The 18,988-nt window shown below is 59.7% G+C and overlaps 6 protein-coding genes across 6 annotated transcripts; all 6 read right to left on the reverse strand.

Annotated features, from left to right (window-relative positions):
• Positions 1–434: 434 nt before the first annotated feature.
• LPMP_251640 (casein kinase I, putative) lies at positions 435–1,985 on the reverse strand (the record flags this gene model as incomplete). Its single annotated transcript, XM_010701432.1, has 1 exon — positions 435–1,985. The coding sequence occupies one exon, from the start codon at positions 1,983–1,985 to the stop codon at positions 435–437; it is 1,551 nt and encodes a 516-aa protein (XP_010699734.1).
• Positions 1,986–2,992: 1,007 nt separating this feature from the next.
• On the reverse strand, positions 2,993–6,754 carry LPMP_251650 (hypothetical protein; the record flags this gene model as incomplete). The annotated part of the gene is made up of 1 exon (XM_010701433.1): positions 2,993–6,754. One exon carries the CDS (start codon positions 6,752–6,754, stop codon positions 2,993–2,995), a length of 3,762 nt encoding a protein of 1,253 aa, XP_010699735.1.
• Positions 6,755–8,176: 1,422 nt separating this feature from the next.
• On the reverse strand, positions 8,177–11,674 carry LPMP_251660 (hypothetical protein; the record flags this gene model as incomplete). Its single annotated transcript, XM_010701434.1, has 1 exon — positions 8,177–11,674. The coding sequence occupies one exon, from the start codon at positions 11,672–11,674 to the stop codon at positions 8,177–8,179; it is 3,498 nt and encodes a 1,165-aa protein (XP_010699736.1).
• A 1,202-nt stretch (positions 11,675–12,876) lies between these two features.
• LPMP_251670 (hypothetical protein) lies at positions 12,877–13,836 on the reverse strand (the record flags this gene model as incomplete). Its single annotated transcript, XM_010701435.1, has 1 exon — positions 12,877–13,836. One exon carries the CDS (start codon positions 13,834–13,836, stop codon positions 12,877–12,879), a length of 960 nt encoding a protein of 319 aa, XP_010699737.1.
• A 1,170-nt stretch (positions 13,837–15,006) lies between these two features.
• Positions 15,007–15,444, reverse strand: LPMP_251680 (hypothetical protein; the record flags this gene model as incomplete). Its single annotated transcript, XM_010701436.1, has 1 exon — positions 15,007–15,444. One exon carries the CDS (start codon positions 15,442–15,444, stop codon positions 15,007–15,009), a length of 438 nt encoding a protein of 145 aa, XP_010699738.1.
• Positions 15,445–17,065: 1,621 nt separating this feature from the next.
• Positions 17,066–18,892, reverse strand: LPMP_251690 (diacylglycerol acyltransferase, putative; the record flags this gene model as incomplete). Its single annotated transcript, XM_010701437.1, has 1 exon — positions 17,066–18,892. One exon carries the CDS (start codon positions 18,890–18,892, stop codon positions 17,066–17,068), a length of 1,827 nt encoding a protein of 608 aa, XP_010699739.1.
• Positions 18,893–18,988: the final 96 nt, after the last annotated feature.

The raw sequence follows: 18,988 nt of genomic DNA on the forward strand, positions 1-18,988 counted from the left end.
AGGATGACAAAGGGCCTCTCTCTTTAAGAGACCACAGAGAGAGAGAGAGAACGCACACGGATATACATAACGTACCCATCTAAGCATGCAGAGAGCGGAAGAAGAGATGCACACTACTGGGAAGAGAAACTGCGCCAGAGAAAAGCGGCCCTGCAGGGTTGTACAAGATAAGGGAAAAGGAATTTTCGGGTAAAATGGGCTTGCGGCGGGCGTGCCAGGAAGAGAGAGGGGGGGGGGCTGCCGCAGGACGTACGGTACGTGTAAGTGATCGAAGGCGGCGGGAGGGGAAAGGAGGGAGGGAGGGGTTGGAGACAGCTTTGCTGGGTGTACGCCACGCGTGGATTCGCACTGTGTGCGCCTCTCCCCACTTTTCTCACATTATGCAGTGCCATCTTTGGCATATATGCATCGCCCCCCCCCCTCTCTTTGCCCCCCTACACACGTAGGCGACCCGACTGCAGCAGATTACGAAGCGGCGGACGGTGACTGCCAAAGTTGGTGCTCTTCGTTTGTGTCGAGCCCTCCACGTCAGAAACGTCTTCGAGGCGCAGTTCGCTGTTGCCAGACGCGACAGCCGACGGCTGGGCATGCCCCCACTGCCGCCGGGACTGTTCCTCTGTCCCCTTGCTGACCTCCATCTGGCGCTTGCAGAACCAGTCGAAGCACCAGTCATATGGGCCGCGCATTGGATCAAAGTCTTCGGAAGTCAGCAGGAGCGGTGCTGCGACGGTGCTGGGGGCGTGACACTGCTGGCTGTGCCGGCTGTTCAGAGTAGACCCACTCACAACACTCAGCAGACGCGACTCAGTTGCGGATGTGGCGTCGGTAGCCAACAAAGCAGACGCTGCGAGCGGGTTGGGCAGGCTCACGGCGGTGCGGTGTGCTGCGGAGAGGTTACCACTGGGCGCGCCAGGCATGGGCAGTGTCAGCCCGAGCCGCTCGCCTAGTTCTCGGAACAGGCGCCGCAGGTTGTCATAGTCTGGCTTCTGCGTGAAGGTCAAGGCACGGCAGTACTGGCAGTACTTGAGAAACTCCTTAGGTAGTCCCTTGCACAGCACCTCCAGCGGCGTCGCAATCTTGGTCTCACCTATCTTGATTGTTTTGATCTGCTGGTCCTTCGTCTGGATCCCCTGCCAGGGAAGGTTGCCTCGCAGAAAGTAAACAAAGAGAAATCCGATGGACTCGAGGTCATCACGGCGACTCTGCTCGAAGCCGCGGTGCACATTGATGCTACAGTAGCGCGCTGTCCCGGTCAGCGGGCGGCCCTCCACAAAAGGTATGTGGCTGTTTTTCTTCACCTCCCAATAGAGCTTGGAAAGCCCGTAGTCGATGATGTAGAGGATGTGCGCCTTGGACCGGCAGCCAAGCACAAAGTTCTCCGGCTTGATGTCACGGTGCACGAAGCCCTTCTCGTGGAAGTACTGAATGCGATGCAGCAGCTGATCGGCAATCATGAGGACTGTTTTGAGGGAGAAGCGGCGGTGGCAGTAGTTAAAGACGTCCTCGAGCGAGGGGCCACACATCTCCATCACCATAATGTTGTAGTCGCCCTCACTGTCGAAGTAGTAAATTTGCGGGATGCCGACGACGATCCTGTCCTCTAACGATTTACAATGCTGCACCTGGATGGCCTTGGCGCTCGCTGACGGGTTGATGTTGCTGCTGCCCTGCGCCGTGGCACCGTGAAAACTGCCGGCGCCGCTGTAGTTGAGGCTCTCCATGAGAAGTTGCTTCAGGCTCACTTCATTTTGCCCAAGCGGCGGCTGATGCAGCACGCGGTACACCTTACTTTCGTAGGACAGCTGCGGGTAGCGCGCTTTTTTGCGCTCCAGCTTCACTGCGACGATGCGTTGGCTCTGCTTATCGTAGCCTTCGAAGATGTCGCCAAAGGAGCCATTGCCGAGGCGGTGGCTGAGAAGAAAGCGGCCTCTCCCAAATGGGACTTCCTTGCCGGTCGGCTGATATGGCTCAGATGAGACGGCCATTACAGCGCAACGGCTCTCTCGTTGCCGAGGGTTCGCCTTTCTGCTATGCTGCACCCAGACTGGCGCGCGCGCTCTCGTTTCTCGTACGCAGGCGATTCTCTCTTTGTTCCCCGGCAGCAAGACGCATACACACAGGGAGAGAGAGAGAGACGCCGACGCACGCTGACACAGGGGCAGGGGTATCTCCCTCTCTGCGTCCCCGGGAGAGAGGGAGAGGGAGAGGGATTGATCGAAAGATGGGGAAGGGCAATGGCAAAAGGAGAGGGAAAGAGAGAGTGCGTGAGTCCGCAGCACAGGTGCAGGGTCAGAAATATGATAGCATAGACATAAAACACGCAGCTATACACGCTAGTACACGCAAAAATAAACTTACAGCGATGCGTGTTGAAGAGAAGCGGGGGAGGGGGAAGAGGGGGGGTCGCACAGCAGAGTTACAAATGTTGATGGTGCTGATGATGTGCGCCATTTTCCAATGGAGGAGGAGGAGGGGTGGGGAGGAGGAGAAGCGAGAGGGAGAGGCCAAAGAGCGAGAATAAGAGCAACAGCGGTGCCGAGTAAGGGAGGGAGTGGGATGGGATGATGGTGACGGCGGGGGGAGGGAGACGCCTGATATGCGCATGCGCAGCGAAGTTGGGTATCCAGAGGCGCATTCACCTCCTCAGACACCCACCCACACACACACACACGACCGATGCACTTGAACTTGCACAGTGCAAGTTGAGCGAGGAGTGGCGGAGAAGTTGACGCTAGCGGCGAATGAGTTGAAAAGAAAAATACACTTCCTCCTTCAACGTGATGGCGTCTGCGTCCAGACGCGCATGCAAATTGTTTAACTGTGCCTGCGCATCGTCGGAGTCAACGTTCGCATACACGCGCCTGCGTGTCTGTCGGCGTGTTCCTGGTTGTCCATGGTCTTGGTCGCAAAGGATGCATCGCCAGGAGCCCACACACGGGCAGACCTAGACTGTGCGCTTGCTCAGGTCCACCCCCTTTTTGCCCTCTCTCGGTCACACGACGTCATTGTCACAATCGCCGTCGCTGTATTGTATACGGGCAAAGCTGAGGCTGTCTTCCTCCCTCACCCAGAGCAGAGTCGTGGCGGGCTGCTGAGGTGGATACGCAGGTGCTGATGTGGATGGCACGACTGTATCAGGCACGTCGAGAGACTGCAGCTGCGCATCGCCCAGCATTGTCGCTATTTCCTGTGTCCCGAGCGGATGAATCGTATGCTTCAGTGCGGATTGCGGACCTCGCGTCTTCTTGAGGTGCGAAACAGCAGCTTCTTCCATCACAGCGGACCAGAGAGAGCTGCTCGGTGACTCAGCGGCTTCATCGTGCGACGGCGGCGCTGGTGGCGTGTGTGTGTCCATTGCAGCTGGTGCACCCGCCGCAACGAGCGCATCCTCGACTACCGGTGCCGCAACAGCGCCACTCCCCGTCGCATCCTCGTGAGAAGCTGTTGCCCCAGCAGCCACAGTGCTGTCGACCCGCGCGCGCAGGTGCATGGCAGCAAGCTGCGCAGCTAGAGGGTGCCCAGCCAAGACAAAGGTGTCCGCTGCCGTCCATCGGCGTGTAAGAATCGAATGGATAAGCCAAGCGATCCCCACAACCGGCGGGGCCATTGGTGGCGCGACAGGCGTGGTCGCAGCAGCACCGCCGTTCAAGGAAACAGGCCGCAGCGAGACGCGCTGTAGGGCTTCTTGAAAGGCGCAGCTGAGAGACTGGCGGAGCGGGCGAGTCTGGCCCTGCTGTTCTCTTGTTGTCAGTCCCAGCTCTACCATGTTCTCGTAAAAGCCGGTCAGGTCGATCACGAGGTCTAGGTAGGTGCTCGCCACGTTACGTGTCACCGTACCACCAAGAACGCGCAGCAGCTCTGTCACCTGCGTCAAGGCAGCCGTTGCGTCTCCCAGGTAGCTCCCACTGCGGCTGTTGTGACTCACTCCCCTTGCACGTAGCGGCCCGGCGTTGCCGCCAGTCGCGCTGGCATTCGCCAGGTCCAGCGGAGGGACGTAGAGGTAGAACATACGGTCTTGGAAGATAGGCGCGTAGAACGGTCGCAGCGCCTGCTCGCCAGCCGGGATGTACTCATCCGCCACCTCCTTGTGGAGCTGTCGCAATGTGGAGGAGCTTCCACAACGTGGAGGACACTGCGCTTCAGGGGCAGCCGCAGGTGTTCTCGCTCGAGGCACTGCTGCGCTGCCGCCGCTGTGGCTTGAAATCGACGACAGCGTGACTTTAGCGCTAGCCCACACGGCCTCTCCCCTCCCTCCATCTCCATTGTCTTCCTCGGCCCCAAGATGCCCGTCGCGACGAGGGACACAGGCAGCAGTGACTGAGGTGCCCACCACGGCCACCGCCGCGTCGCCTACATGCTGATCCCCGTACACAGGGTGAGCGTGGACGTGCGGCAAGATTGACGGAAATGCCCCCAACGCTATCGCATCATAGAGCCACTGCGGCGTTAGAATTGGGATGCCTACCGCCTTGCAGTACAGAATGTCCGGCGTGAGAGCAGCGCGCGGGCTCACGACAAGGTGCGTCGGCCTCCGTCTCGCGCGCGTGCGTCTTTGTCGACCAAACCAGCACGAATGTCCTCTGCTGTCGGCGTCGCCGCCGAGGATGTCACACGCGGCACCCAGCTGCTCCACAACGTCGCGCAGAAAAAAAGAAAGCGACGCCGCTGAGGCTGCATCGCCATTGACGTCTGAAACGTCATCGAGGAATATGTGCACGCACAACTCAGAGGCCGTCGCCCCCCCTCCCTCATCCTCCGCGGCCAGTCGACAGAGGAGAGCGAGGTCTGTGAAGGTCATGGAGAAGGGCGACTCCGCGGTGAGAGTGCACTCGAGGTCGGATGGGACCTCAGCCCTACCTCGGTTTGAGACACGACGACGTTGGCGCGCACAAAGCTGGCGCTTCTGTTGTTGTTGCGGCTGCCCTTGTTTCCGTGACTTACTCGCCTTTTCGTGAGCTGCGCCGTCCACCGCATTTTCTTGCTTTATTCGTCTCTGGCGAAGACCTTGCGCCTTGGCGGAAGGCGTTGCATGGGTGTGATGCGCCGACCCTTCCGTAGGGCCGTCTGCCCTGCTGCTGTTGCGAAGTCGCTTTGCAGTCGCTCCAGTCGGTGCCCTGGATACTGCTGATGGCGTCTGCGGCTGTGCGGCAGCCGTGAACGCTTTTAGGGGGGAGGTGGCAAGCGGCTGAGTGATGGCCATCTCCCCATCACTTAGCTCACCCAGGGACAGCGTTGACGCCACTGATGGCAGCAGCTGCTGTTGCGTGCTACCTTCGGAGCTCAAGAAAGGGTCTCGGTCTCGCTTTGCCATCGCGTTTTGGTCGCCGGCCACACTGCCCACAAGCAACGATACCGTGTTCGCCGGCTTGGGGGCCGAGTCAGCTTGCTTGGGAGGTCGTTCCCTTCGTTGAGTCACGGCAGCCGTCGCCGTCGAGCGCAGCACCGTATGGCGAATCATTTCTTCTTCCTCCATATCTGCCTCCCGCCTTTCCACTGCGGTAGCAATTCGCTCGTTTCCGCTGCTGCGGCTTCTGCAGGGCAGCATTACAGCACTCACGCCTTGACTTCCGCCACTACCGACTTCGTGTCGAGACGACGGGGTGAGCCGCGGTGTGGAGACGGTGTCGGTGCTAGACTGCCGAGCAGCGACCTCGTCCAGTCCTACCGCCGCCGTGCTAGTCTGGTGGGGACCTCGCTTCGTACGAGTCGCAATTATTCTTTCCTGAGTCAGTGCACTGCTGTTGCTGCTGCTGTGAAATGTGAGCGAATTGTCCAGTCTTTGCTGACCTCCTGCACCGTCGCGTTGGGGCTTTCTTACTGCGCAGCGTACGGCATTTGCCTTGTTGTTAGGCATGTCATCAAGGAGATGATACAGCTTTGTGGTACCGCTGTTGGTGGTGGTACTGGGCATGACCTGAGGGGCTGAGGAAGAAGCAGCGGTGTCTGCGACTGCACCTCCCTCACACGCCGTCAGCATCCTTGCAAGAGCTGCAGGCCCGCGCTGCTGTCCATCTGCCTTGGCACCGTCTTCATTGTCATCGAAAAGAAGCAAGCGGTAAAGCAGAGGGGGGCTTGTAGAGCCTTCGGCTGGTGTGTCCGTTTTGGCCTCGGATTTCAGCGGACTATGCGTTGCACGCGAGGGGGAGCTGGTGGAGGCAGACGAGGGGGCGGCAGCTGCACCTCGCCCAGCTGGCCTACTACTCCTCGTACTCCTACCAGTGCTGTTAGGGATGTCGTCAGCGGCGGACACTGCACTACGACTATTTCCAGGTGAGGAGGCTGAGGTATGAGATGAGGGGACAGCGGAGGAGATTCCAGCAGACTTGCGTGCTGGGGTGATGCACATGGTTGCCGTCGCGCTGCCGGTCGGCGTGACGACGTAGGGGGCTATGTTCACTCGCTCTTCGGCAGCGACGCACGCAGCAAGGTAGTCTGGACGAACTACTGTCTTGAATTTCATGTGCGCAGCCTCTAGGAAAGACGCGCTGCCGCGGTGGAAGACAACCAAATCCGCGGTGGCCTCACTCAGGGCAAGCGTGGCGCCCAGCTGCTGCGCATGCGCACGTGCGGTGCGCAGTACATCCCTGGCAGAGTCTCGGTTACTGTCTCTCTTGCGCTTCTTGGCGCAGTCGATACCACTGCTACTGAGATTCCCCCATCCTACGTCTTCGTCAGCGGAGCTACGGCGGATGTGCAAGAAAACGCGCACTCCAGAGAGAGGGCGGGTGGCGCAGGAGGCGGCAGCAGAAGACATGGATGGCAGCGCTGCAGGAGAGGGTAGGCGGAGCGGTGGTGGTGGTCTCTGTAGTACTTCGACGAGCGATTAGCAACGAAGGGAGTACTTGCAACTTGAGCCCTCTACCGACAGGAACCAGCAGCGTAGTGATGGGCGGGCCCCTCTCCGGGGTCTGTTCACTTCCGTCTTGCGTGAATGTGAGTATATGTGTCTGTGAAAGGTGCGTCTATGATGATGATGGTGGTTATGATAGCGCGCGCGCGTGTGTGTGTGTGTGCGTGTGCGTGTGAGCACAACGCAGCGGCGAACCAACCTCGAAGGCAGTGCTGCCTCGCTCTGTAGATCTGCTGATTTGAGTGCCTCAGTGCGTATGGCTGTATTACGTATGTGCGCCAAATGCGAGAGGAGTGGAGAGCAGCTCTGTAGCGGAATGCGAGAGGTTTGCGGCTGACGATCAAGGGAAAATAGGGGGAGGGGAGGGAAGGGGTGGGTAACTGCGGCAAGAGAGAGGGGGGTGGGTGGGTGGGTGGGTGGCGTCGGGGGCGACGATGCACCGCTGGCGCAAACATCCACACACCTCCGTACGCGCCCAAAAGGGGCGGCATCAGTCCGCAATACACGCGGATGACGAAGGCTAACCGCCCCCCGTTGCCCCTCTGTGTGTAGAAGGCAGCAGAAAGAGCGGAGGAGGGGGGGGGAGGGTGTGTGCTGGTGGATAGTAGCAGACAGATGGAGGACAACCAGTGAGAGGTCCAACCGAGCCTTGCTGTCTGATGAGTCGGCAAGGCTCGGCGCGAAGGGGAAAGAGGGCTGGTGTCGAGGAGTGAGCGCACAGCGAAAAATGTCCCCCCTTTTTGCATAGCGTATCGCTCTTCTTGCTGTTGGGGGAGGGAGGGAGCAATGGAAGCGGAGGAGGAGAGGAGAGACGGAAAAGAGGGGCAGGTGAGGCAGACGCCCGCTCCTCCCCCTTCCTCCACAGTGACGGACATACACCGGCTATGTATTCGAGGAGTGAGTGTGTCTGAACCATTCCTCCCTGCCTCTCTCCTTTTCTCTTCACTCCTCTTCCCACTTCCCTTCACACTCTCCGACATACGCCATTCTCTGGTTTACATCATCATACTGAAGAAGGGCACACTCCCACACCCACCCACCCACCCACCCACACACACACACACACAGGCAGGTAGGCAGGCAGGCAGCGAACACACTGGAAGGGTATGCACTCGCGCTACCCCAACGTGCGGGCGCTGGAGGTGGTGCTCTCGTCGCTCGCCCCTCCGCTTCTCCTCCCGCCTTGTTCCCTTAACCGAGCTCGCCAGGGAGCAAAGAAGTGACGACTACGTCCTACGTACATGAGCGAGGAGCACAGCACAACATTTCTGCGCCTATGCCACCAGCGGCTAGCGCCGCGGCCATCCAATCTGTAACAGCTAGGGACTATGCGGATGCTTTGATGTCCACCTCGTCACCAGCGGCACAGATGTCGCTGCCGCTATCGTAGTCATCTTCGCCGTCCACGCCGTTGCCACGCTGCCCATTGCTGTCTGGTCCAAGCTCATTGTCATAATCCTCGAAGCCCAGCAGGTTCTCCGCAAAGGCGCGTGCTGTAATGGCATCCTCGAGCATTTCGAGTCGGATACCGTCGCCGAGCAGCGACGTCAGAGCCGCGGCGACTTCGTTTGGCTTGAGTGGCTCCCCCTCGGTGGCAAGAAGATGAAAGAGGCGGTCGCGGTTGATTTCCCCCGTCACGCTATCCGCGCCGAGTGCGCGGAAGGCTGCCTCGATATCTTGCCTTGTGATGCCGAACACAGGGCGGTAATTAATATAGAACCGCATGAACTGCGAGAAGTCAAGGAGAATGGCGTCCACGTCCACCTCGGCGAGCGGTTCGTCTCGTGGGCCGTACATGTTCGCCACCTCGTAGGTCAGGTGCCCGATCTCCTGCTCGGACGGGTAGTAGCAGAGCGAGCGCAGGAGGTTCGGCATCTGGGAAAACGGAATCGCCCCAAGCAGCACGCGCTTCGCTGTCGTTTCCTCGCCCTGCGCGCGGATCTGGGCATAGTAGAAGTAGTCTACCACCTCATTCATCAGCTCACCCTCAGCACCACCCTCAACCGCGCCGACGAGATGGGGCAGTGGCACACCACCCTTCTCCCGGCACTGCACGACAGTCGTCCACTCCGATGGTGACATGATGCAGTCGCCGCGCACGCGCCACTGCATGACAGCCTGGTCCGGCCCGCCCGCCGTAAAGACGACGGCACCGTCGTGTGAGGTGACCATGCTGGTGATGCTGCCAGGGTGGGCGAGGATGCCGATAGAGCCGCACGGGTCTCCGCGGAGGGGGAGCTGGGTGAGCCCAATCACCTTCTCCTTGGTTGCGTACACCAGGCAGTGAGACGGCGGCGGGGACGAGGAGAATGACGAGGCAGGGACGGCGGACTGCTTCGCTACCGGCACAACAGCCATCCGCGTCACCGGGCCGCCAAACGTTGGCGCCAAGACTGTCTTGACGCACTGCCGGCTCCAGTTGCTGAGGTACACCTGAAACTTATACTCGCGGGTGGCGATCAGCAGCATGTCCAGCATATCCTTGCCGCTACCACCGCCTCCTGCTTCGGCTTCTGCTCTGTCAGGCTTGTCTCTGCCCCCCCGTTCGTGTGTCACGCTACCGTCCTCTGCTCCGTCGTCATCGCCGTCGTCGTAGCTCTCAAAGAAGCCGCGCGGCTGGCTTGCTGTGTCCAGCAGCGAGCACCCGCCTGGCAGCCAGGCGAAGCCCGTCGGCGTCGACTCCTGCGATATCTTGTGTGCTGTACGTAGGAGAAGCCCTGTTTCGGGGCTGGAGTCGACGAGCTCGTACTCAATGAGCCGCTTGTCGCCGCCGACGGAGAGGAGTCGCAGCGCTCCCTCTAAGCCAGTCGTGTGGGCACCAAAGTGGAGGCCGCAGATGGGTGCGTTGTGCGTCTTGTGGTGGCCCACCAGCTGCCACTCCGCCTTCTTGGTAGTCGCATGCGTGTTCACATACTCGTACAAGCCGACGGAGCCGTCATTGTTGGCGGTGGCCATGAGGAGGCTGTCAGGGGAGAAGCAGATCTCTTCTACGCTGGCGGCTGCCTTGCGCACTGTTGACTGCTGCTGTTGTGCGGCGATACTCTGCTTGCCCTTGCCCTGAGAGGAGGACGGAGTCGTATCTACTGCTGCTCCGGTTGCTGTTGCGTCGCCGCCAGTTGCCGTGCCGACTGCGGTGGTGTTGGTTATGGGTCGAATTGTCTGCTCCTCCTCGAGTGTCTCTGCGTCCAGCACTTTTATGACCCCGTTAGTGAAGCCGACGACGAGCCACTTGCCCAACGGGTCGAAGGTCATGCAGCGGATCAGTAGGTTGCGGAAGAGGCTCAGCAGCACCACTCGCTTCTCGCAGTAGTCCCAGAGATGCAGATTGCCACTGTACCCACCGATCGCCAGCCGCGGCAGGTGCGGGTGCGCCGCGAGGCACTGGACAGCACGGTCTTGACCCTGCACAATGAGCCGTCCGCGAGCCGCTGGCTTGGAGCCAGCGTGTGCGGCGTCGCCGGGGGTGTGGAATGCCTTCGCCGACACATCGATGATCATGCTGTGCGCCGTCGACACCATGAAATCTGGCGCGGTAAACAGGTTTGCCGCGGCGGTGCCCTCAGTGAGGAGGTGACCATCGACCTGCTCCTGCGCCAACGTCCGCGCTTCCTCTACCGTTACCACCGACGGCACACAGTCGAGGCTGATGGAGACGATGGGGCCGCCGTTGAGGTCGTCAAACCACGCTACCAACCGCAACTTTGCATCTAGGAACTTGACGATGCCATCCATCCCGCCAGTGACGATGTACCCTTGCACTGTTGTGATGAAGGTCACGCCGCCGTTGTGGACCCGCACCATCTTCAGTAGCGACTTGTCCTGCTCCTTGATGACGCGGTCCTGCGGCTGCAAGGACCAGAGGACGACATCGCCGTCGACGGTGCCACTGCACGCCATCATCGTGCCAGGCAGGTACACCGTTTGCGTGAAGTTTCCGACCGAGGCCCTGAGGCGGCGCTGAAGGATAGGCGGCGAGTAGTACTTGAGTACCCCCTCCCTCCAAGACCAGAAGATGACTCGGCGCAGCCCGTTCGTACACAGCAGCTCTGGGTGGTCCTGCGAGAAGGAAATGAACGTCTGCTCATCACGCGCAGCGATGCGGCGCACAAAGACGGGGGCCACGCCAACATCTGCGAGAAGGTTGACACTGCCAGGCGCCGCACCCCCCGCCGCTGAGTTCGTTTGCGTCCAGGCCCAGATCATGATCTCCTGCGGGTCTCTGCGGTTGAGAGTGGCGAGGTATTGGCCATCCGGCGACATGGAGACGCTCAGGACACCGCCATACTTGCCTGTTGCGATCACCTTCAACGGCAGCGCGGTCGCCGAGTCCCACACAATCATGGTGGATCCGTCCTCCTCGTCGTCACGCTTCGCGAGGGAGGGGTCGACAAGCATGGCAGCCTCTTCCCGAAGCTCTTCCTCCTCCACATCTTCCGGTGCCACGCCCGAGTGTCCCTTGACTGACTGCGTGAGCACCACCTGCTGCTGAATGCGCCGGCGCACCGTGACATCGCCCTCGTCCGCTGTCACGATGAAGCGGTGATTGTGACTGCAGCAGCTGCTGCTGATGGAGTACCGGTGCCCCAGGAGGTGCTTCTGCGTGTTGTGGATTGCATCATACAAGATGCCGGTGTGCGCCAGCGTGTAGAAGACCTTTCGCTGCTGCTGTTCTTGGCTTCTACCTCGGCCAGTGCCTCCGCTGCCGCCACTGCTGAGGTTGTGGATTCCAGCCTTGTAGTCGCTGTTGAGGCCGAAGGCCCACTCAAGGTGCAGCGCTTCCTTCGCAAGGGAGGGAGTGGGACAACGGATGTACGGACTTCCCATTCTTCCTCTCCAGCAGAGCGTGTGTGTGTAGTGCCGCTGCTGTAGTTGTGGTAGCAACACTCTCCGAAGGGGCAACGAGAGGAAGTGGCTCTCAGAAACCGTCGTGCGTGGATGTACTTGGCGAAGAGGCGGTGCGGAGAAGGTCAGCGAGACCGCAATGCAAACCGCATGAAGGAGGGAGAGGGGTAAAAGAGAGAGAGAACGAGGGGGACGTGAGCGGTCATTCCACTACACTCTTAGAGGAAGAGAATCGTGAGGTTTGGTGTTCCAGTGGCGTGCCCCCTTATCCATCCTCTCGTGCACGTACAACTCAATGACAACCACTACTGATGAACGTTGCTAACCCTGTAGAGAAGACGTAACGCATACGAGAGCGCGCGCGCGAGAGAGAGAGAGCGGGTCAACCACACATGCAGGTGCACATTCACCCACCCACACACACACATACGTGCGTGTATTCTCTCTCAACGAGCCACCCAGACGAGAACAAAGATGACGGCGGTATCACAGAGCGGCGGTGGCGCACCTCCTCTTATACTTCAGCTCTGTTGCCTCGTAGCGCCGATTTGCCGCCTATGTCTCTTCTCTTTCGGTTTGCATTTCCTTCACTGCTTAGATGTCACGTGAGCGCCCTTCGGCCTCAAGTTTGCCACAGACACGCCGCTAAATCCCAAACGCCTACGCACCCGCACAACGACGACTTACTTAAGCTCATTAAAGGAGAAGGCAAACAACATAAGGGGTGAGAGGGACGGGGGCGAAGGTGAAGAACAACAACGAGGCAGCAGCCTAAGACTGCCTTCACGCCCAACGCACATACGCAAAGTGCAGTGGGGTTTGGGTGGGTGGATGGGGGGAAGGGTAGGGGAGATGACAAGGAATCGTCCTTCTCCGCATGTCTGTCTCTCTCTCTCTCTTTCTCTTTCCATTGCTTCCACCTTGCCTGTCCCCACCTCCTTGCCTCCCCTGCGCACACCTACACGTAATCACATTTCGGACAACCAGAAAGGACGACGAGGGGAAAGGAAAGGAAAGGGGGTTAACTGTGATTTTCGCTGCTGCTCGACAACCCCACAGCTTCGCCCCAGCGGTGGGATCCAGCCCAGACTGGTTCTCTCATTTATTCATTCTATTCCGTCTTACACACACACACACAGAGCGGTGCAACCCCCCTCCCCTCCCTCCCAATCCCCTTTCGGCGGTTACTGCTGCTTTTCGCTGTTCTCACCGCCAGTGGCGTTGTTGCGGCGGGCGGCGTCGTCGCCGTACACGGTGGCGAGATGCTCGATCTGGTCAATCTCCCGGCGTAGGATCGTTGCGGCGCACTTGATCATGAGGGCGTCCTTGAACTGCTGAGAGTTGAAGTCCATGCGACCAGTCTGGTCACGCTGACGCTTCAGTGCCTCATCGCGAATTGCGCGGAAGTTCTCGACGGCGGTCATCATCTCATGCGCCTCCTTGCCACCTCCGCTGCCACCCGTCACAACCTCCTGCGCCGCCTCCACCGCGCGCACCAGCCGGCGCTGCACTTCATCCACAGCATCTGTGGAGGACTTGTGGTCGATGGAGGCCACGTACGCTACCTCGTCCAGGTTCTGCAGTTTGCTACGAGCGAAAGGGTGGCCGCCGTTGTAAAGGGAAAGGGAGGTGATGTGGCTCAGCATCACATCCGAGGCAAGGTTGTTCATGGGGGCGAGGGTGACCTTGTGGTTGATGTGCTTCAGCGTTCGATCCGCAGGGTCCTCGAAGACGACAGAGGCTGTCCACGTCACCTTCGGCGTCGCTGCATCCTCGTGGGGCATCTCGCAGTGCAGGTGAAGGCAGTGTCGGCCCTGAAAAATGACAGACGGTGAATTGCACCACAGCTGATAGTCCTCCTCGGTCAGGTCCGCACCAGGTTGCCCTGCCGAGTACCAGCCTATGAGGTCCTGCGTCGTATGGCGGCGCTTGGCCGCGCGCCGGCGCGTCAGCTCCGCGCGGTGGGTCTTTGTGTTCGGAACCTCCGTATCCTTGTGTGTGTGTGGAATGAAGTCTGTGATTACGATTTCCTCTGCTCGGACCGTGCCAAGGATGTAGCCCGCCGCGTACTTCTTGCGCTTGGCGTGCTCAATGATGAACGCCGCCGGGTACGGCGTCAGCTGAATCGAAACCTCCGAAGACATGGCAAGACGTGCAGTCTGGACGGTGTTGATGGAATGCACTCGAGTGCGTGTGCGTGCGTTTGTCGGTCGGACTACGATGCCTTTTTGGCGAGGTTTGGTGCAGGGGAAAGTGTGCGTCACTGGAGGTGTGTAATGGATGCTGCGTGTGCGTGTTGCAGCGCGTGATGTCAGTGGGGTATGAGTAAGGGAGTATGCGAGAGAGAGGTGCAGACACACATGCGCGCACGCCACGGCGAGAGTGCAGCGGGAATGGCGACTGTGGAAGGTGGCGGACATGGAGATGGGGGCAAGCAGATGAGTGTGGGCGGTGGGGGCTGCCAGTCCAGCAGCGGTGGAGAGCTGCAGCGAGACTCACCTCGCCTTCCTCCCTTCCTCCTCCCACTTCCTAGTGTTTTGTCAGCTGCCGCCTATAACACAGCTGCACACACAGCAGCGACTTTCACCATCCAGGCATTCTCGTCGGTTTAGAGCGCCGCCGACGCGCGCACGCACAGACCACTCCGCTTGTCTTTCGTTCTGACTGTCTTTTACGTGGTTCTGTGTGTACTGAGGACGCTGTGTGCTTCCTAGTGTGCACAGCCGCTCCTCATGTATGCGTGCGTTACACCATAGTGCACCTTTGACTGAGGACTCCCGAAAAGATATGGCACACACCTCCCTCTACACACACACACATACGCAATCCCCTCAATAGACTAACGCTGAGAGGAACCAGCGCAGAGGCAGGTGGCCCAGCCTTCTTCTCCTGCCGCTGCCCACGCTGCCACTGCTGTGGCTGAGCTCCATCAGGCTAATCTTCCTACGTAGCTTTAAATCATACTATCCGGGGAAGAAACCAAACGCCTGCACACAAACATATACACCCCCAGTGCTGTCTGTCAAAGAGCCTTCTGAATACTTCGAGGCGCCACTGCTTTCTTCTCCAGCGCCAGCGCCTCTCCCTACTTTCCCACCCACTGACATACCCATCGGACCCGCACACACATTTGGCTGTTCCATGTCTCTGCCTCCCCCCACTGCAGCAGACAGCACTAGCAAACAAAGACGAGAGGGCAACCACAGCGATACCGCGGCGAGGGAGAGGGGGTGGGCTTGGAAGAGCGTTAGGGGGGGGGGGCGATGAAAGAAACGACGTAGAAGGGCCTACAGCACACGCTCACTCGCTTGTGTTTAATGGTGGGCACCAGGAGTGCCGCTCTTGTGGTAGTAGTCCTTACCTGGTAGGGTGTCGCCCGGAGGCTGGATGATGGTGTCCTTGGGGCCGTAGGCGGAGTACAGCTTCTCTATGTCCGTAAAGATGCGGATGCGGAGTTGATCCTGTGGCGAAAGCTTGCGGACTTCCTCCAGCGAGCCGCCCCAGCGCAGAATCATAGCCTTCTCCACTAGGTCGGGCTCCAGCGAGTGGTCGTTGTGGTAGCGATGAATGAAGTAGATGATGGGAATGCCGCACGCCCAGAAGCGCATCTCACCAGGGATCACCCACTGCACGCATCCGTTCCACGCGCGCTGGAAGTAGTAGTCACCGAAGGCGCGTGCGGTCATCACGGGGCCGCTGAGGAAGCCCTGCGCGACAATGCGCTTGCTGCGGTAGGTGGAGAAGAGCACCATTGCTTGTACTCGTGTATTGTTGGCAGTGGGTGGTTGGTGGTGACGGTGGCGGTGGGAGGGAAGGGAGGCAGAGGGGTCACGCGTGCCTTTGGAAGGGATTCGCTAAGAAAAGGAGGAGGGGAGCTGCAACAGCGCGGGGACAGATGCGTGTGCGTATGTGCGCGCAGGCGTGTTAAGAGGAGAGGAGAGGAGAGAGAGGAGGGGGGGGGGGCAGAGAGAGGCGTGGGCTTGTAGTGGAGGCGATTGGCTCGCCAATCGGGGAAGGAGTGGGGAGAGGGATCACATCGAGGAGGCGGAGGAAGGAGGGGATTAAGCGCCAAGGCGACTTCTCCATTTCTCTCCTTTGGCGTCTCTCTTACGTTCTGCATTCATCTGCAGGTCTATCCCCCCCGCCAAGCATGCGCAAAGCGCGTCGTTGAACGCAAGCACACGCACCCACCCACACACATACACGCCCACACCCGAGCACGTTTATCTGCGTCTTGTGTCTTCCAGGGAGCTAGAGGGAAAGGGAGAGAGAGAGAGCAAGGAAGGTGCGTGTGCATATTGCTGCGTACTGCAGCAATGTACGCGTCTCTTCTCCGTTGCGTACACTGCTGCAGTACGCAGCAAGGGCGTTTATGCCCATGTGGGTGTGTGTAGGCAGATGTACAGGCCATTGGAAATGGGGAGAAGAGGTAGCACGTTCTGAGGCTATGGATGCATGCAGATGGTGTGCAGCCGAACAGAGGAGCGGTGGTCATGGAGAGAGGGAAGATGCGCGGTGTGTGTGTGTGGGGGGGGAGGGGGAGACAGAGACGCTGCGCTGGCGGTGGGTCGAAGAAGACGCACCACATTGCAGAGAGAGTGAGGGGCACTCAAATCAACGCAGTGCGACTGGGAAGGAGGGCGCAACAGGGAAAAAGCAAAAAGGAGGTTAAAACCACCATGCGGGCAAGAGCAAGGAAACCGGGTAGGAATGCCCGCCCGTGGAAGACGGTGGTGCTTCTTCCGGCTCCTACTTCGCCCAGAGCACCATTCATCAAGCGACGACCTCCACCACGGAGCTAGCGAGCAGAGGAGTAGGGGGAGGGAGGTGCGTGCGTGTGTGTGTGTGTGACGATGGTAGGGGTGGGGGGTGGGGTGAAGTCAAGGGGCATATAATTGAACAGGAGGGATGGAGATGACGGTGCCAGTCACTCCACAAATCTGCCGAAGGCCTCTGCTGCCAAACACACGCCAACGCAGGCACCTTACCACAACAGAGGTGGAGGGATCAACGATATCAGCAAAGGTCAGCCGCCGCATCAGCACACGGCAGCTACGGAGCAAACGACCACTAAGACACACAGACACGCATACGCGCATTCGTTTCCCTCACCAGTTCGCCTGCACCACGCGCGCGCGCCCACGTAGAGAGACCTCCGCTGCTGTCATAATAGGCAGAATGAGTGGCACGTCCTCGTGAAAAGAGAGGGGAGCGGGGCAAACACGTTTTGTGGGCACACGTGACGATACTTCGCTTTCAGCTTTACTCGACCACTGCGCAGTGCCACTTGAAGAAAGCGGAAAGTGCTCGCTCGCTCGCTCACCATGCACTCCCTCGTACCCACGTATGTGCAGTCTCTGTCATCTCTCGTGCTCACTGCATGATGCGCAACCCGGTCGACTCCAAGTCGTAGATGCCACGGTGGTCGTTGTACAGCTTTCGGAGACACTCGATATACTTGCCCTGCCAGGCCTCCAAATCCTCCGTTGTTGGGTTAGGAATGTGCGGGACTACCAACGGCTCTCCGACCACCACCACTATCGGGCGGCGATGCGGCAGCGGTCCATAATTGAAGTTGAAGAAGCCGCGGCCGCACACCAGCGGGATGGCAAAACCGACGAAGTGCTTAAATAGATCCATCAGGTACCGCATCCACGGCTCGTCGGCCAGCACCGGCACGCCGTACACGTTATTTTCACCGAAGCCGTACACTGGCACCAGCGGTGTCCCCTCCTGCAGCGCGATCTTGATGAAGCCTTTGCGCTTGAACAGGAGCAGGTCGTTGCGGTTCGGCTTTGCCATGAGCGACTCCTCCGCCCCACCGACGACGAGCATGATGCTCTGCCCTGGACCGGACCGGAGTGTCTTGCGGATGCAGGATGCACTGGCGTCACCGCACCCTGCCCAGATGGCAAGTTGGCGCCATAGAGGGATGTAGAGGTTAATTCCGAGGGTCTGCAGGTGGATTGTGATGCCGTTAAGCATCTTCGATGCGTCGTTCTGGTCGAGCCCGAAGTTGATGATGGCCCCAAACGAGTGAATGCCATGCGGGTGGTACACGAAAAAGTAGTTCCCCTCCCTGTCGAAGAGACGCCGAACCGGCTTAGGAATGATGAGGCGCACGGGGAAGTAGTCGCAGTAGTGGCGCCAGAAGAAGAGGCGTAGGAACGTTGGGCTTTTATACAACGGGTGGCTGGGCCGCCCGAAGGTGAAGATCCAGAGGAAGTACAGCACCATCAGGGGCGCCGTGTAGCGCGAGAGCAGGAGCAGCGCAGTGATGGCGATGCAGATGGGGATGCCCGTGAAGAAGGTGAAGATGGATACCGTAAGTGACTGCAGCCGCCGCTCGCCGGGGGTGTGGATGACGCTGCCCCACGAGAAGCACGCGCCGCTAACATCGAAGGAGGTAGAGGACGGGGTTTTGTCAACGTACCGCTCCAGCGCAGCGAGTAGCCTGTCAGCTGCCGTCGCCTTTGGGCTATACTCCCGCTTTCCTTCTGTGGGTTGAGCGATCTCTGCTGCATCCGCGACTACATTTTCACCTGGGCCATCAAGGGATGGCATTCTTTGGCCGTCCCATGGCGCTGCTCCGGTGGCGGTGGGGCCCGCCGTGGGGATGGCTGCCTTGGGTGGGGTGCGCTGCGCAGGCAGGGGCGGCATGGTGGATGTTGAGGAGCACACACACGCCTTTCCATGCGCTGCTACAGCGTCTTGATAGCGCTGCTCCTCACCAACAGCGAAGAGGAACGCCCGGCGGAGGTTTTTCACTTCGGTGCTGGCGATGTAGCGGCCGCGCTGCTGCAGCTGTTGAAGTTGGCCGATCGCGTAAAGAACTTTGTCCAGCTGCCCTTCGACCTCTTCCCGCGAGGCAGGCGGGCGCGCGTGCGTGAGCGGTGGTTCATCGGCGCGGGGGCTTGCCTTTCTGGTACAGCTGTTTGTGCCGTGGTTAAGAGTGCGCTGCGCACCGGAGCTACGAGGTAACGCTTCCTTGGCCAGAAAGTGAAAGGAAGAAGAGATGGTGGAGGCGACTTGTGCCACCAAGGAGCGCCGGCGTGTGTTGACCCCATCCTCCGCGATGACTGCTGCTAGCGTCGCATCCTCCCCCAGTGGCGATGATTTCTGTTGTGGAGGAGTCCGCACACGCTCCTCCCACTGGTCCTGCTGCTGCCGTGGCTGTTGTTGTGGTGGTGCTCCGTCCATGATAGACAACAGCTGGGGGAGGGGGACGCGGTGACTGGCAAGTTGGGCGAAAGGGAAAAGGCGAGGGACGGCGATGTTCCTCGCGAGGCAGGACAC

The sequence above is a fragment of the Leishmania panamensis genome, assembly GCF_000755165.1.
Source record: "Leishmania panamensis strain MHOM/PA/94/PSC-1 chromosome 25 sequence".
In the NCBI taxonomy this organism is placed as follows: domain Eukaryota; phylum Euglenozoa; class Kinetoplastea; order Trypanosomatida; family Trypanosomatidae; genus Leishmania; species Leishmania panamensis.